The sequence below is a fragment of the Molothrus aeneus genome, chromosome Z, assembly GCF_037042795.1.
Source record: "Molothrus aeneus isolate 106 chromosome Z, BPBGC_Maene_1.0, whole genome shotgun sequence".
Classification (NCBI taxonomy): Eukaryota; Metazoa; Chordata; class Aves; order Passeriformes; family Icteridae; genus Molothrus; species Molothrus aeneus.
The window spans coordinates 35902459-35920868 of NC_089680.1; the positions used below are offsets into that span (position 1 = coordinate 35902459).

Sequence of the window (18410 nt, forward strand, 5' to 3'; positions counted from 1 at the left end):
AATACATTCACTTGCAAAGAGGAATGGAGGCTTACAGTAAAAAATAAAACCTTGAAAGCCACAAATAAAAAATTACACTCTCTTTTTTAAAGCATGTAATGATGTGCATCACAATTACTTTAAAATATATTTTAAACACTGCTGAAGTCTGCCCTCTTTGAATATTTGGTTTTCACTTTTCAGAGGTGATGTTGGTATAAATTCCACATTAGGAGACTCTTTAGTCTATACTGAATTGTGTCACATCAGAAAAAGTCTTTTGTATGCGCACTCAGCTCTTACAGCAGGCCTTTTATCAGTTCTGACTTAACCACAAAGGAATTCTCTACACTGTAGTTACTATTAGAAGGCTCCTCCAGTCTGTTTGCACATTTGCAGAATTCAGTCAGAAAACATCTATTTTAAGATGGTGATTTATATCTCAGCTTTTCCAGACTTCCTGGCCCTCCACAGCACGGCCAAGGCAACAAAGACTGGATGCATGTTGTTGCTTCAGAGGACAGCAGGGTAATGTGCCGCAAGGCCAACACATAAATCATGGTAATTGGCATGTAGCTGGAAGGAGAATGCAAACTAGTGTACAGCACCAGCCAACACTGCCAATGATCCAGGTCACAGAAGGTTATGAAACCACGTCAAGGGCTGCACATATACCCAGTGAGAACTTATATACATCGTCTTGGACAGTAAACCAACAGCAAAAACTGGAAGTTAAAGCAGACAGATCTCTCAGAACAAGTGTAGTTGTTGGACAGCACTCACATGTTCAGGTGCTGTCAGGCTGACTGCATTCCAGGCAATCAGAATTCACATTAAATCTATATCCTTGCTGCACATGAAAGCTTCTTAGGATTTCAAATTAGTTCATGTCACAGAGAACATATTCATAAATTAGGATACCTTTTGTCAGTTAAAATAGTGTGGTCCTTCTTTGACTTGGCTTTTGGGTTTTTTAAAGATGCAGTAAATTCTCCTCCCTTACCCCTCAAGAAAATAAGCTAAAGAGAAAGCAAGTTAAGGAATGTCAGCAGCTTTCCTAAATTTTGCACTCATATTTACACTACTACAAAACTTGACACATTATCTTGACATCACTAGATTACTTAGACAGCAGGTGACACCTAAATTGAACTCATACAGACATATCTAAGAGCATGCCATCTACTACAGTTCATCCTTCAACAGTAAGAACTGCACTTGACAGCTTACTCATTTTTTTCACTTGAAATTTTTAAATTAGAACTTGACCAGAGTCTTAAGCAATGATTTGATTTTAACAGGTCCATTTATAAAAGCAAATGATACAGCAAAATGCAGCAACTAGCAAATTATTTTTAAGGAAATCAGTTTGTCTGGTGCTGACTTTTAAATAGCCCTCTGTCACACATAGATTTTGCATTTAATTAATAGTTCACTTCTGCAAGTTAGCACACAGGGCCAGAGAGTAAATGCAGGCATCAACTGCTGGCATGACAAGTGACTCAAATTCAAACATTGCTACATACCAAAGCATCGGATCATACACAAAGACGGAATCACCTTCTAAAAGGAATGGCAGCTTTGAAAATGAAAATTGTTTTCTTGGAAGTGAGGAAAGCCTTGAAATTAAGGGGAAAATAGAACATAAGAAACATGAACACTGACCTAAAATACACAATGAAAAATTTTGTTACATGAACCAAATACAACACTCCTGTATAAAAGATTTCTCTATTTAAAACTTGTGATGAAAACATTGTCTAATTACATTTATCCTACTATTCACAATTACACAGGAAGATAATATGTACAAGTTTTATTTTTGTATCTTGAAATCACCCTAAAATACTTACACTCTCTTGAAATCAAGAATAGATTTTTTTAGAAAGCCTGAATTAAATGCAGGAGCTGATTTACAAAGCTTTTCCATGTTTAGCAATCTGGTCTTGAAAGACAGGTATTTTTTTTTTTTTGCTTCTTTAGCTCTATCTTTTTTTTCAGGGTATTTTTTCAGGGTATTCAAAGAAATTATTCAAGGTCAAGGACACTGTATTAGAGCACACACACAGAAAATAGCTTGCATATTCACCAATTAATGCATTGCATTCCAAATCCTACAAGGAAAGTAAAATGCATTAGATGTCTCCCTTTCAGGAAGAAACATTTAAAAATTAGCTTACTAGTTTCTGTTCTGGAACTTAGAAATATAAGTAGTTATTTCTTAGAGCAAACTGAAACTGGAATTGATGAAGGCATTTTCACAAGACTCTCTAGGCTTGGAACTAAGTCAAAAAAAAAGGCAAAAAGTCAGACATCATTTGTTTACGCCCATACCACAATATTGTATTAACAAATTCTGGATTACTTGTTTTACTCATACATTCCTAACCAAACCCCCTAAGTTGAACACAATTGCTCCTTCAGCATGTCAGCACACAAAACTCTCCTCTTCAAATAGACAGAATTTAACACAACTTTTTCCCCTTGGAAAAAGTTCACTATACATACCAGAACAATTTGGTATCACAGGTCAAAAAGTTAATACTAAACACAATGCCTTCACTGCCACTAATGACAATCGTAGGTTTGCCACACAACTCGGTATTACTTTCATTAAGTAAATCCTTTTACTAAATACATCTGTCCTACACGTTTCATCAACAACTACATGTATATTGCACGTACCAGCGAGGATCACCATATCTGCTAAAAGTCACAGTTCAACTCACAGCACAGTACATTTGTGTCACCTTTCCAAACAAAATACTTGGTATGGTTTTATCACAAGAAAAAAAACAGTGTTTCATGTTATACCACTGGCACTCAAAACAACTGAGTCTCAAAAGAAGAGACATTACTTTTTTTTACTTGCTCTGCCATTTCACAAAGTTTTGGGGTTGGGGTTTTTTTTTTCAGTAAAGATGGCTAGGAAGGATCAAAATTTGTCTCAAATCATTGTCCACCAAAAGGATGTAAAATCTGCTGACTACAATACAGATTCCACCAGAATAACATGCAGCCATCAATTTGGCCTTCTAAAGCCTTCTCTTGCTCCTGGTGAAAAAAAAGGCTTCTCCTGGTTTTGAAAGCAAACCAATCTCCAGTCTTTAACTTAAGAACAAATTAAAGAAACATCAGTGACCTTCAACCACAATTTAAGAAAGGAGAAATTTTACTTTGCTTTTCTCTAAGAAGTATTTTGGTTACATCCCCCAACCAGGTATCCCTGAGGGGCTTCCAAAACATGATCCTGTAGCTCCAAGCTAATGATACTCTTCAGCTGAACCTCCTTCCACAGACAAGGCAGCTTTCTATCTTATAATATTAACATCATATTCTAGAGCTGTGGTGAGTGTCAGTCAATGAATTCTTTGTATTTTCCTTCCCTAGGAGTCCCCTCCCTCCAACTCACTCCCTTGCCATTCATACCTAAAAGCACAACTTAGCACAGTCACAAAACCTTATGCTACCATGGAAAGGGCTCTAACTCCTTTAAGAAAGGCCTGTATGAGCAATCAGGGTCTATGCAACAAAGACAAACGTACCTCAAATTACCAACAGACAGGGATGCTATAAGAGTACTTGTATGACAAATCAAAAAATTCTCAAGTACTTCTAATGTGGCTGCAGCAGTGAAGCTGAGTTTTACAGCACTACAGCCAAGGCAACCTCTGTCTTTCCCCAAGCAAGAGTCACACCAGCTGAGGCACAGGGGTTTATTTCTTCTCCTAGAATAGCTGCATTAAGGGCTCTCACCAGGTCAGCTGTGCTATTGAGGGATCACACCTCTTCTAGCCTTGACAGCCACAGCTGTGACGACAATACAGTACTGTGTACTAATTCAGGACTAACCTCAGAAACCAAATATACACTTCACCATCTAAAACTGTCTGCTTGCTCCTGGCATTTTCAAAATCTGGCCAAATGAAACAGTCAATTTCTAATTTTCCTTCCAGATTGTTGTATTTACTCACAAAGTGCTTTCTTATTTAGACTTTAATTTTTACTAAAAATACTTGGTTTTAAATAAGTTAAACATAGGCAGGGTAAAAGAGTTGCTTTATGTAGTTGGGAAGGCTTGCTTTAGGAACGTGCACTCTCTAGCTCTTTTGAAATATGCTAAAGAAGAAAAACTTTCATGTCCAGTTGAAGAATATCAAAAAGATAAAAATACATCAATAAGTTAGATGCAAATTGAATTCTGAAGCCATCCTCTTTGGAGAAAAGCCTTTCAAAATTAAGTGATGCTAATTATTATGCTAGGACAGCACCAATAAACGACAAAATAGGCTAGCAAACAACCTTACTGCCTGATTACCAAGAAGGTTATTTGTGCGCATCACTAATATCATCTACATTTGTAGATGTGTGTACATTTGTGTATCACTAGATCATCTTCATTTTATTTAGGATTTTCTTTACAACAAGATAACACACAAGAGTCTAAGTTGGTGGGTGTGAAGGAGGATCACATGAAGATTTTTAGCAAACTTTTGATACAAGGTTTGGGAAATCTTCCTGCTTAAGATTATTTACCATGATAAAATAGTCAGAATGTTTATTCACAGCTAGACTGAAAAACTTAAAACATAAAATTCAGAAGCAAATGGTGCCATTTAACTACCACTGAACCAAAATTTATGCGTCTCTCAAATCAAGTCCCCCATTCCCTATTTATAGTAATACTTCAGGTTACAAGTAAGGGTGTTAGAACTGATATGTAATAAAATGTATTTTGTCCAATAACTGCACTTTTCCATAGTTCAACAATAAACATTTACAGAGTTTCCATTACTCACACTGCAAAGAACATAAATTCACACTTATATGGTCACTAAACATAGACTTACATAAACTTAATTCTAAGTTTTCATCAATGCTAAATATTCAGCTGTATTATACGGAACCAATTCCATTCTCTGCCCAACATAACTCACTCTAGAGCGGAACTGCTTTTAACAGCTGCACCTTTCTGCTTCACTAGGAATATCTTGTCAGCAAGACCCCGGTCTTAATGACACAGCTACCTACCCAAATTACACAAGAACTTTCCTACAGCAGGACCTACCCACGTCCTCCACAACTCCCTCACCAAAGGCTTCTGTCAAAACAACTGACATCTTTCATATCACTGGTTTCCACTAGTATTTTTGCAAGAATTTCAAAGGAGGCTCACATAAGGTTGGGGGGTGGGGGGGAATACAACAAAGCAAATGTATTTCAGCAGTAGGTACAGTATTTGTTTGAAATGCTTTTAAAGGTTCCAGAAAAGGCAGTCAACACTTAAGTCATATTCATGCATATATTCTTTCTACATACTGACCCTCGCCAACATAACTCAATACCTTCCCCTTTGAAGACACACAAAAAGTTACTTTTTTTCTTTCACAACTACTCACTGAGGCCTATTCCACTGCTGAAAGCAAAGCGAAGTCCTCGCTGGGCGTCTGCCTCCTAGAGAAGATTGCATTTTTTATTTATTGCCCCTTGGCTTTATTTTCACAGTGAATTCCTGGCTTAAATGCAATCAGCCAAGAAACCCTCCCTACATGCACTCCTGTCATTCCTAATCGCTTGCAAACAGAATCAAGTGCAAGCAAAAGGGGAAAAAATCTTAGCAATGCCAACCAAACTAAAAAAGCCCTACTTCTGGTTCTGCCAGTTCTGAGCAACCACAAATGCACCTCAGACCCCTTAGAAAGAAAAAGTCAAAAGATTAAATTTAAAATAAACTTGATTTTAAGAAAATTAAATTAAAAAAAAAAAAGAAAGTCTCCCTAGGCAGAAGAGAGGGGCAGTGAGCCGAAGAGCAGGGTCACATCTTCCCTTCGGAAAAAAAACCTGATAGCACATTTGCAAGGTGCCCGCCAAGTCAAACCCGCAGCAGGCAGCACCGAGGTTTTGGGGGAGTGCGAAGGAGGGAATCCCGGCGCCCCCCACACACACACACAAACACACACACCGAGCCGCCGCCGTCAACAAAAGGCAAGCAGCAGCCTCTTTTGTCTGTCTTCCCCTTTTAAGGGGAGGAGGAGGGGAAACGACAGAAAACTGAGAGGGGGGAAACAAAAAGAAAAAAAAAAAAGAAAAAAAAAAGACGCAAATAAACATGAAAATGAGAACAAAGTGGTCGGGTCGCACAAAGAGCATCCCCGCCGGCGGAGGGGAATATCTGCCGGGGGCGGCTCCCCTTCCATTCCTTGAATGAAAGAGGAGCCGCCCCCGGCAGACAACCCCCACAAAAATGGGGGAATACCCACCTCTGCAGCCCTTTAAACACTGGCAGGGAGGAGTTAACCAAGGGAGCCCGCAGCGGGTGAAGAACAGCGGCAGGCGGCTGGGCTGGGGGTGAGGAAGTGGAGGGGGGTATTGTTCCAGTAGGAGGAAGAGCTTCGTTTTCCCCTCCTTGTCACGAAGCCGTTCATCCTAAAGCAACCCCCCAGCCATACCACCCCCAGCGGGGCGAATCGCGCCCCCTCCCTCCGGCTCGTCACCGCTGCCCTAGAAATGCCTTTGTTCGCGGATCCCCCCCGCACTCCCGCCGCCGGGGTCTCGCACCGCTTTTATGTCTTTATTTTGGACGGCGGCGCATCCCGCCCCCCCCTTCCCCCGCCGGCCGCCCTTCTGCTGATTCATTTCCACCGGCGGTCCCCTCGGGATGGGGGGGGGGGGGGGGGGGCGGCATCTCCTCGCTATTGTGGCTCGAGGAAAAGCGATGACCCGGATTACCGGGGGTGGACGCTGGTAGGAGGGCAGAGCCAAACGGGATTACACAGGCTGGATTACCGGGAGCGGGCACGGCGCGGTGCGGGGCTGCGAGTTAAAGGGACAGGCGGGAGCCGTGTCCGTGTCACGGAGGCAGGGAGCCACTGCGCGTCCCGGGCACGAGGGGGAGGAGACCGGCGGAGGAAGTTGCCCGGCCCACGGTACAACCGGGGAGCGAAGAGCTCGCACGGGCCGGGCCGCAGGCGGTGAGCTGCAGCGGAGAGAGAGGGACGGCAAGCGGGTGACACGCAGGGGGAGACCCGCGGCCCCGAGCGGCGGCGGCCTGGCCCGGGAGCGGAACCGGCCGGTGACTCACCGACTTGTAGGACGTTATCGACGCAGCCGCCGTCGAGCAGAGCGATGCCCCTGCGGAAGGGCAGCCGGTTCTCATCGGCGGCAGCGGCGGCGGCGGCGTCCATGGCCCCGCCAGGCGCGGCGGCGCCTCCGGGACCGGCGGCGGGATCCTCGGCGCCGGTGTTGAACGAGGAGTACATACAGATTTCCCTCTCGCTGCGGGGGAAGGACCAGTAGACGATCCTGCGCTGCACCGGCTCCGGGATCCGTTCGAACCGCTCCTCCACCCGCTGGAAGGGCCACTTCTCCGCCACCTTGCGAGCCGCAATGTCCAGCAAGGACTCGGGGCTCTGGGTCTTGCCGAGCGGCAGCAGCCCCAGGGCGGCGGCGGCAGCTGCGGAGGAGGGTCCGGCGCAGAGAGCGCCGCCGCCGGGCCCGGAGCCGCCCGCCCGCTGCCCCGGCCTGCAGCCCGAGCCATAGCCGGGTCTGCAGCAGAGGCGCTTGGCGGGGTGGGGGAGCTGACCGCGCTCCGCCATGATCGCGCCGCTTCTAAGCCGACAGCGGAAGTGGCTGTACCCTATAAACGGCTCCAGGAAGGCAGCGAGGGCCCGCGAGCCCCCGGGGATACGCCCCCTCTGCCCTTATGTGGCGAAGAGGGCGGAGCCTCATTGCCTCGCCGGCTGCAGGGGGCGGGGCCTCATGCAAATCGGCGTCATAACGTAAATAGAACGGCGGGGGAGAGGGAAGAGCGAAGGGGTAGTGCGCGCTCCCCCCCCTCCGCCTTCCCAACCTCTTCTCCCGTTGATGTCACGCGCGCAAGCCCGGGCGCGCCCTCGCGCGCGTGGTGGGAAAGGAGGGCGTGGCCGGCGGCGCCCCCAGCTCTGCCGCCATATAGGGAATGGAATGCGGGGGCGGGGCCACCGCCGCGGCCTGAACCCGGTCACCTCTGCCGGGAAAGCCGGAGGGGTGGGGCGAGCCGCGCCGCGCGGCGCCTCGTGGACGGGAAGCACGGTACGCGCCGCCGTGGGAGACCTGCCCTCCTGCTTCAGAGGCGGGCCGCAGCAGGCGAAGCCCTTTCCGTCCGCCCCTGGATCAGGAGCCTAGGTACATGCCTATAACAAGCTCTTGAGCTACACGAGTGAGACGCGCTCCAAGATGTGTTGGTATTGAGTTTTGTGGGGAGTTTTATTTTCCTTCTACCAGCGGTAATACGGTAAAGGTCGTTATCCCGGTGCCAGCGCCCGGTTGGCTCTGCAGATGTCAGGGCTTGGAATTGCTCCGGGAGAGCCGAGACACAGGGCAGGGCGGCACGGACCCGCAATGAGTCACTTGAAGGCGATGGAGGCACCGTGTTTACCCAGGTGGGTCGTTACACAGAGGAGGGTCAGGGTCTTTTCGGTGATCTTTAAAAACCGCGCCGTTCGGGTCCGTACCGGCGCCTCAGAGATGGATAGATGGATGGTAGATGGAGGCATCTATATGCTGAGGGTCTCGAAGTGCTGCGTGGCGCCGTGGCTGCCCGCAGAGCGCGGAGCGCTGCTCCCGCCGCTGCTCCTGGAACACCGGCCGCATGGAAGTGCCGCACGGCAGGGATCGAGCGAGCGCAGCGCACAGAGCCCTTCTGCGCAGAGAGGCTGTGGGCTGCGTGTCATCGCAGAGCAACCTCGGTTGACTTCTGTTCCACTAATTAAATTTGAAAGTAAATATTATGTTGGTATTTCGAGACTTTATCTCGGAAATGGGATTACGCTTTGATGCTTCATGGTAGAGCAGTCGCCATTTTTTATTAAGCGAATTTAAAACAGTTTTTTTTAATTAATTAAATATTTCGGAACTATAGCTTTTAAGAGGCATTTTTGGGCGGCTCGCAGTTGAAAACAGCACTCGCTCGCCCGGCGAGCAGCCCTTTGCTCGCATGCCGTGCCCGGCAGAAGCCGTAATTGGAGGGGCTTCCCTCCGGCAGGCTGGTTTTCCCAGACAGACTACATTTTCCATGATGCAGCGCAAGCCGCCCCCAGAGGGGAGGCGGTTCTGTCAGGGAATGCGGCGGAGGAATGTCAAGCGTGCCCGGCATAAAATCTAAGAGGTGCAAACAACATCGCCTTGGCTCGAAACTTTGTCGTCTCCTTTTTGTTTGCGCCACCCCCCCACCTCCGACTGGAACAGGAGCTTATTTTGTAGTCAAGCGATTGGAAAGCTTTGCAGAAACTGCATTTTCCCTTAAAAGTGGGTGGGAAGTTGAATGAAACTTATCAGATTCGCTGACTGATTTTTAAAGAAAGATTGGCAGAAACCTGAGATAGTTTAGAATTTGCACGTATTGGGGAAGGGGGGGCAGTGTATGCTTTTAAACTTCTAAACAGAAGCAGTACTTGGAAATTTCATGGGTCAAGAATTTTTTTACATCTAGGCATAGACATGTGCTTTTGGTGGGGGGGGAAGGTTAGGGTTGGTTTTTTGCTTTTGTGTATATTTGTATGTTTGTTTTTCTGGTTTTGCTTTCTTTTTATTTTTTGTTTTCCTGCTGCCAGTTGCTGATACTAAGAAAATGACGGACGCTTTTTAACCAAATAGCTTAAACTGCAGAATTATTTTCTGCATGGTTAGGTTGGTGGTTTTTTGGGGGGTTTTTTTGGGGTTTTTTTTTGATTTTTTTTTTTGTATGTACTATAAGCTTGGGGGTTTTTCCTTTGGGATCATGAAACCTAGGGAGCCTGAATACTGCAGACCAGAGATGAGCTTGGAGTACTTTCTTCTACTATTAATATGGTAGACAGTAGCAAAAAGAAAAAAAAATAACTTCATGATTGCATGTGTGTGAGAGGAGAGGAATATTATTTTTAACTCCATCACTTATTCATGAGTAATGATTGTTCACATATCAAAGCAATTTTTCTTCTCTGTTCTACCACTATTTCTGCTTTAAATAAGCATCTAGCAAGTCAGTAAAGATACTCTTCCAAATTGGGTGATGGCTGTTCTTTACCAGGTCTTAGCCACCTGCTGCAATAAATATAACACTCATGCCACTGGAAGAATTCTTCACGTCATAGTTGAGAAACTTTACAATAAAAACCAAAAAGAGTGAGAAGAGTGACAATGGACAACAAATCATCCACAATAAGTTAACCTGTGTGTCAGTTACCTCAACTTAGTCTTTTTTCTTTCTTTACAGATCTGGGCAGAAATTTTTAAATTCACTAAAGAAATCCCAGAAAACAAGCAGGTGGAAGAGCTCATGGATCCACCTCTTTCATCTGTCTCCCCTCATCAAGAGTATCTACTTCCTGTTGAGTCTGTTTATATTAACAGATACACAGAATGCTGGTGAATCTTTTTAGTTTCTGGGCTAGGGAGCGGCAAAGGAAGCAAGAGGCATCTTTGCTCTTGTCATGCCACCACAGGCACCAAATATGCTCCGCTTTAGGCTCCAGCTGCACCAGCGTAGCACTTGAACAACTTGCAAATTTTCATCTGAGGCTGAACTTTTGTCCTGCCAGATTTGCCCCAAGTTCCCTCCACTTTCTGAAACCAAGTGGGAAGATGTGTTAACTCCAGAGAAGAAATTAGGAAGTGTTAAAGCCATATCTAAGCTATTTTAATTGCTAGTTAGTTTTTCTTTCAGTGGATGTTCTCGAGGGAAGACCTTACTGAGCTGAGCATTTCTTGCCTCTGTTTCCATCTCACTGTTTTGGGAAGTTTCTATTCCCGAGCTACACAGAGAGGAAGGAATGGCTGCAGAACAGCAAGCTTAACTTGGCTAACTTTCTGCATGTAATAAAAGGCTATTCTGTGAGCTGCTTGGAAAAGCACCCTTGGCCACCACGCAGTGAAATTCCTTCCTAATAATCTTTTCAGAGCATGAGGCCAGTTGCAGTCAGTTTTGCTCATTATAGTAAAGTATAAAAGGCTTGAGCATTCCACCAGTTGTGCTAATCTAAAAGGAAGGTCACATACAGCTGCACAGTTGTCTTTGTGTGAAACACACCAAGGTCTAAATGTAGAAAAATGATGGCAGGCGACATAATGCTAGCCAACATAAGTCAACCCAGTGGTTAAATCTTATCAGGAAAGATGAGACTTGGCATTCCTGCAATTGAAGCTGAACAAGGGTCTGGATTCATGTGCTGCATAAAATATTTCTAAGCTCTCAAGAGAGTAGGGGGTCAAAGACAGAGAAGGAGACTTGGGAATGGAGGCTGGAGGGTTTTTGGAGCTAAAGCTATAAGGGAAAAAAAGCAAGAAAATTGAGGAGACAGGACTAAAATAATCAAAACAAGAAAGAATGATAGGTCTACTGAAACAACTGGATTTACAGTGCTGAACCAAATCTTTTTAAACCTGTTTCTGTGTACCTTTTTAGATAACAAGGGGTTTCATTTCTTGGAAGAAGGCTATAGGTTTTAGAGATAACACATGTATTCTAACATCGTGTGAAAGCTTGAAAAACACTGTTGTATGTAAAGGTGGTGAATATCACTGTACTTTGCAATGTAGTGAAACTGGGAATTCAAATGCAGGAAAAGCAGACAGAAGTGATGAGTGTTGATGAAATTACCATCTTAAGATTGGTTGGTGAAGAAAATAGTGTAGTTGGTCACTGTCTTCAGTTTTACAATGTTTTCATAAAACAGTTTCTTTCATTATGTTCAGAGGCTATTTTTAATTTAAAGCCTAAAAAAAGAACTTTTGCCTTTTGCTGGCCTTTTAAATCAAATACTCTAGGATAAATATTGCCAGCTCTTTAGAATTTCTCTGCTGAAGTGGAAGTAAACTGGCGGCACCAAATGAGCCCTTTCAAAGTGCAGCTTTTTATTTTGATTAAATTCCTTGTTGATTCTAAAACTGGACTCAGAGACTAGAATCTAAAAGCATTTAGGAAAAATTACTTAAAATACTAAGCATACTTTGCCAGTTTTCTAGAACAGTTAAAAGAAACAAACGTCTACAACTGGGCTAAATCCTCTTGACATTAATTTCTGTGTCCTCTGCCTTTCTGTGGCTCAATACTTAATGTATGAAGTCATTCTCAGATGGACTGAAGGGGAAGGCATTATTTGTACCACAGTCCCAGAGCTGTGTGAATTAATGCTGCTCTGTATTTCCTTAAGGACTGAGCACATTCAGTTTACATTTATTGAGAATAGATCCTGGGAATGAATTATTTCTTCCGTATAAGGAGCTTTGTGTTGAGATATCTGTTGGGGCAGTTTAGCTTGCTACTAAGTCACTAGGGATAAAAGCATCACTGTTACAAGTAAAATGATAATATCAAGAAACTTCTTAAAATTAAATGCATTGCAGTCATTTAGATGGTTCAGAATATTGAGGTCTTGGAAGACTAGAGGAATAAGAGTGTTTCACCTGTCTTCAGATTTAGCATTTGCATTAAGCCAAAAGGAGAAAGTCTTTGTCTCAGAGGGAACTCTAGATTTAGTGTCTCGCTGGGTTTGTTGTGACCTCATTTAGATCTGAGTTGCAAAATTTATGAATACTTAAAGTAAAAGCAGTATATTACCCTCACAAGTCTTTGTAAATGTTATTTCAAAAGTATTATCTTTTCCTAATATCAAAATAAAAGAATTTTATTAAAATATTGGATATTAAACATCTTTCTTCATTTATCCTCTCTTTTTAGTGCAAATACATGCACTTAATTGTCACTAAGTGATTTTAAAAAAAAGTTCCTTAAAACTTCATGTTCTTCTGGTCAGACATTCTCCACCAAAAACAGCATAGGCTGGTCTAGGAGTTATCAGGTACGAAATGCTATTGTTTGGTTTACCAGCATGTGTCGGAATACAAATATACAGAAAGTGAAGTGAGCTGGTGGTTTAAAAGGGAACATTAAGGCACTGCCTTCTTGTGGATAAGCATCCTACATTAACAACTCCTCTTTTATCTTCTTGGGCTTTCTCCCTTTTAACTGCACTTCAGACTTCTTGCGTTGGACCAAGGAACTACTTTGCAGTGTCAGGCCCAGTAATTCTTGGTAAGAAACTCTGTGTGAAGGACATAAAAACCTCAATCTGATATTGTCTTGAAGTAAAAGACATTGCTTACCTAAATTTTAATCTACACCAAAGAAAGAGAAATTACATAAACTAAAATTTTCAGAAGAGCTATTCCACATGCTAAGTGCTGATAGAATGATTTTTTAAATGGCTTTAAATTAAAAAAAGAACAACCCCAAACAAGTCAAAACCCTTCCTTCTCCCATTTCAAGGATCACAGAAACATTTAGTTTGGAAAAGACTTCCAAGGTCATCAAGTCCACCCTTTTGAATGATCACCACCTTGTCAACTAGACCATAGCACAAAGTGCCAGATCCAGTCATTTCTTGAACACTTCCATGGATGTTGACTCCACCACTTGCCTGAGCAGTCCATCCCAATATTTGAGAGCCCTTTAGTGGTGAAATTCTTTATAATGTCCAAGCTAAACCTCCTCTGGTGCAGCTTCAGACTCTGCTCTTGTCCTGTCACTAGTTGACTCCACCTGGCTACAATTTCCTTTCAGGCAGCTGTAGGGAGTGATAAGGCCACCCCTGAGCCTCCTTTTCTCCAGGATAAACACCCCCAGCTCCCTCAACCACTCAGGACTTGTGCTCCAGATTCTTCCTCATCTCTGTTGCCGTTCTCCGGACATGCTCCAGCACCACAATGTTCTTCCTGAATTGTGAGGTCCAGAACAGGATTTGAGATGCAGCCCCAGCAGTGCTGAGTGCCAGAGCTGACAATCCCTGCCCTGGCCCTGCTGGCCACAGCATTGCTGATCCAGGCCAGGATGCCATTGGCCTTCTTGGCCACCTGGGCACAGCCTGGCTCATGTTCAGCTGCTGTCACCAGCACCCCCAGGTCCTTTCCAGCCACTCTGCCCCAGCCTGTGGAGCTGCCTGGGGTTGTTGTGACCCCAGGGCAGGATCCAGCACTGGGCCTTGTTGAACCTCACACCATTGGCCTCAGCCATGATCCAGCCTGCCCAGATCCCTCTGCAGAGCCTTCCTGCCCCCCAGCAGATCAGTACTTACACACAATTTGTTATCCATGAATTTACTGAGAATGCGCTCAACCCCCTCCTCCAGATAATCAAAGAAAAGATATTAAAAAGAACTGGCCCCATTACTGGCAGCATTCCCCACCACTCTCTGGGCCTGGCCAATCCAGCAAAGGGTGTACCTGTCCACTGCATCCACTGCCAGCTTTTCCAGGAGAATGCTGTGGGAGACAGAATCAAAGGCTTTACTGAAGTCCAAATAGGCTACATCCCCAGCCTTTCCCACATCCACTAGGCAGGTCACCTGGAGATCAGTTCGGTCAGGTGTGACCTGCCTTCCCTAAACCTATTCTGAGTGGGCCTGAGACCTTGGTTGTTCTGTGTGTGCCATCTGATTGTATCTAAGATGATCTGTTCCATAGTCTTGCTGGGTGCTGAAGTCAGGCTGACACGCTGTAGTTGCCTGGATCTGAGTTCCAGCCCTTCTTGTGGATGGACATCACACTGGCCAACCTTCAGTCATCTCTGACATCTCCAGACTTCCCTGATTAGCCAGGACTGACTAAGAAGTCCAGAGTTCAGATTAATGTGTGATGGCAAGAGAGCTGAACATACAAAGGGACAGCTTAAATATGCCAAAACCTGGAGCTCCTGCCTGTGTGCTATAGAGATGGGGTCCCTTTCAGTAGGATCCATGCTGAGCTGGTGTATCCTTGTCTCCAGCAGCACAGCCAAGGCAGTCCTAGGAAGAGGAAAGTAAAGCTAACTGGAGAGCAATTTCTCCGGGTGCCAATTTTCTGCAAACTTCTCAGCTTTCATTAATTATAACTGAGGACCTGCAGAAAGTATGGAGGCAAAGAAAAGGCTGAGATGGCTAAGCAACACTGTAATGGTTCCTGTTGTAATAACTGTCATTTTTAAAAAAAGCTCAGGTACAATACTAGCTTCATCTTACTTGTTTCCCTAGTGATTGCATTTAGCAAGCTGGGAAAAACGAGCTGGACTATAATTTTTTTTCTTAATGATCTCTGTGTAAAATTTAAAATTTTGTTCCAACTGGTACTTAAATTCTTAGTTTGCAGGTATTTGAACAATATTGCAAACCTGTCTCTAGCTTTGCTGGGACTGAAACACCCAATCAAGATTTACAGACAACTCTTTTCTTGGGTTGTATCAGAGACAAACTTACAAGGTAGTGTTCTAAGTACAAGGGCTTCTGTATAGCTAAGACACCCTTTGAAATTAAGAGACCAAGGTTTTTCTGTCTGACAAAAGAATTTTGTCAGAATTTTTGTCAGCACTGTGCTGCCTTGTCATTTATTTCATCCAAAATGACTGTATGCTCAGGAATAGTTAATAAAGACCAAATCAAAGGTATAAGATTTTGAGGGGTTGTTTTCCCAATGTCTTTTTTCCTACCCAGATTGTATCTTATATTTGTAAAACCTGGGCTTTTGTCCCAAAACTTTAGAAAGTATTTGAAATTTTGTAGCCCAAGTGCCAATTAGAGTGGTGTGTGCTTGTTTTACCAATCTATCCCTGCAACACTGAACTGTGGAATCTGTTCAGAGCAGTCAACTTTCAGGGTTAAACACAGTTTACTAACATATATCTTGGGTGACATTGATATACTTTCACTTGTATTTTGTATCCCAGCTGAAAGTATTTTCATTATCTGGTAGCCTCTTTCTATCCCTTCTTTTTCTTTTTCATCTTCCTTTGACTGTACTTTGCTGTTACCAGTCCATTGTACAGTCTGTCCCTATTAAAGAGACAAAATGGCTAAATTTTCAAACCACTTGCCTTCCTTCTTCCTATTCTTCCTGTCCTGCAGTCTTGGAAATTGTATTGGAGCTAATATATCAAGCTAAGCCTTGTAATCAAAATCAGAAGATAGAGATTAGCATCGTTAGAGCCTGCAGTAAAATTTTGTCAGAGAAACCAATACTTCCTTTTACTTCACTACCTTCAAAGGCTTCACTGGAATCCCTTTTTTAGAGCAGGGATTTAGGGTTTCTTTCTACTGGTCTGTGACTAGACAACATTTAACTTTTGAAGTTGCTCTGAATAAAAACATGTAATTTTGGAAGTTGCTTTGAATAGAAAGGGAGAATGTTTTTTTCTTTTTCTTTTTTTTCTTTTTTTTTTCTGCTCCGGGGATTCAGATAAGCTGAGAGATACACCTCTGCTGCACTTCAACACTTGGAATAATAGTGGCACAATGTGGTCTTACACTTCTGGAAAATTAGTGTTTTAAACCTCTTCCAGGGGAGTATTAGGAGTTTCAAGAATTTGGCAGGTTTACCACTGGAAAGGAAAGGACCCCTTGGTAATTACTATGTCCCCATGCTTCTTTGCTTTCATAAATTATGCAGGACTCATGGGACAGCTGTCCTATTGCTAGGCACTGTCCTCTGCTGGGCTGTATTGGGGTCCTTCAGGGGGGATACATGCAGGCACTGTGTGTGGTGTGGTTCAAACACAGCAGGAGATACTGAGTCAGTGTCTGCAAGCTTAGGCAGATGTCCCAATCAGTCATCCTGCAGATGTTATGATCCATGAGCAGGAGGGCTAGAAATTTCTTCTGGTGTTTCATGTAAACTATATTTTCTAGTGGTTCCAAAAATGGAGCCTCTGGGTAAAGACCTGGGCAAAGCCTCTGAATTCCTCCAGTCATAGTAAAGGTCCAGTGTCGCATTACTGTTCCAGCCTAAGACGACAGAAGTCTGTCTCTAGGAAGAATATTTTCCTAAATCAGAATTGCTTCCCAGTCAGTAATTTTAATATGTGATTCTAAGGGCTTTGTTACAGACAGCACCAAAAAAATTTTGTTCTTGTGATTTCAGTGGTTCTGAGAAGCAACAGCAGCACAGCCTGAGCATGGTTTTCACCACGTTCAGGACAGCAAACCAAAGCCAACCATGTGCACATTTGTATGACCAGGTTTGCACCCTGCTCTGATTTTCAATTTATCTCTGCAAGCATAAAGTCTTTGACTGTTTTAAAACAAAACTTTTGCTTGCTGCAGATGAATGGCTGCTTTTGAAGCTCACTAGAAAAGCTGGAGGTCTTTTCTTTCAAAAGAAAACAAGAAATCACTAGGATATGAGAAGTGGAATAACTGACGAAGAGAATGAGATTTGAGGGGATAAACTTCCTTACCAGCTCCACCCTCTAAATGGTATTTACCACCAGGATCCAATCCATCCTGGACTGATTGTAGTATCAGGAAAATCCTCCACAAACAGCTCTGAGCTATTGAAAAAGCTGCAGTTTTCTCTTCCAATAATTGATACTGTGGTGACAACTTCCACCTGCTACTCATGAGTCGCAGTCACCACATTTGCTAATGTATTTTCTTGTCTGCAGTGGTGGTCCTAGGAGTGAAAAATTTCTACTAAGTTTGAGCAATTCTTAGAAGGCGTGGTATCCCCTACACTATTTGAAAATGAAACCTGCGATCTCTGCTTACTCAGAGTTTAAGAGGCATAAATGAAGAGGAACCACTTTAACTGTACCTGGGGATTGGGCTAAATTGCATTATTTCCTGGGAATGAGGGTTTATTCCATACTGTTTACCAAATGAAGAGTATAACCATGGCAACATTCAGGACATGGTCTGTAAGGATCTGCCAATGCAATTCTGAAATTAGCATTCAGAAGACAACTGTTTAAAAGTAGCTTGAGAACTGAAAAAGAATGTTTCAGATTACAGTCCATACGGGAATACACTTCAGTATCTGCAGCATGAAAACTATGTAAAATTTAGCAGTTCAGTTTATGCTGATGTCAGCAGGAGACCATTTATATAGATCTTTGATGAGTGAAAGCATAATGGTATAAATACTAATATCCAGTGGTGATTCACACTGCATTACAGCTATAATTTTGTGTGAAGTATACCTAAAAAGTACAAATACTACTAGCTTTTTATGATCAACAATAGTGTAAAGATAGTTGAAATCTTTTTTTCCAAGTTCACTTGGGGAAAAAAGTAAAGAATGACAATTCTTAGACAAGATGAAGGTTCTACTTCCTGCTTATAAAGAAGAAATTTGTGGGGTGAATGAGAAATAAGGAGAATAATATAAAAGGAAGTTCTAGATCTGAGTTGGTCCCCTGCTATCCCAGTTAAACTTTGTCTAATAAATACTTTTTGTTGTCGCATGTTGTGATGTTCTTGCAGAAATCCTTTACACAGGCAGTTGTGGTCTGGCAGAATTAAAGTTGATTGAATTATAGCTTGCTTCTTCATGTCTCTCCACAGGTCACTGCTTTCTGGAAGAAGCAGAGTCAATAGAACTACACCTTTGTCATTGAGTCATGCCAGCTCTTGAAAGTAATGCTGAAAAAAAATAGTTCTCTGGTTATTCTG

At 43.4% G+C, this 18410-nt stretch overlaps 1 protein-coding gene across 1 annotated transcript in view; it reads right to left on the minus strand.

Annotated features, from left to right (window-relative positions):
- ZSWIM6 (zinc finger SWIM-type containing 6) overlaps window positions 1–7574 on the minus strand; it is a 108413-nt gene extending 100839 nt beyond the window's left edge. Inside the window, exon 1 of the mRNA XM_066568839.1 lies at window positions 7061–7574. Within this exon, the coding sequence (XP_066424936.1) occupies window positions 7061–7574 (514 nt within the window). The remainder of the gene's footprint in view (window positions 1–7060) is intronic.
- Window positions 7575–18410: the final 10836 nt, after the last annotated feature.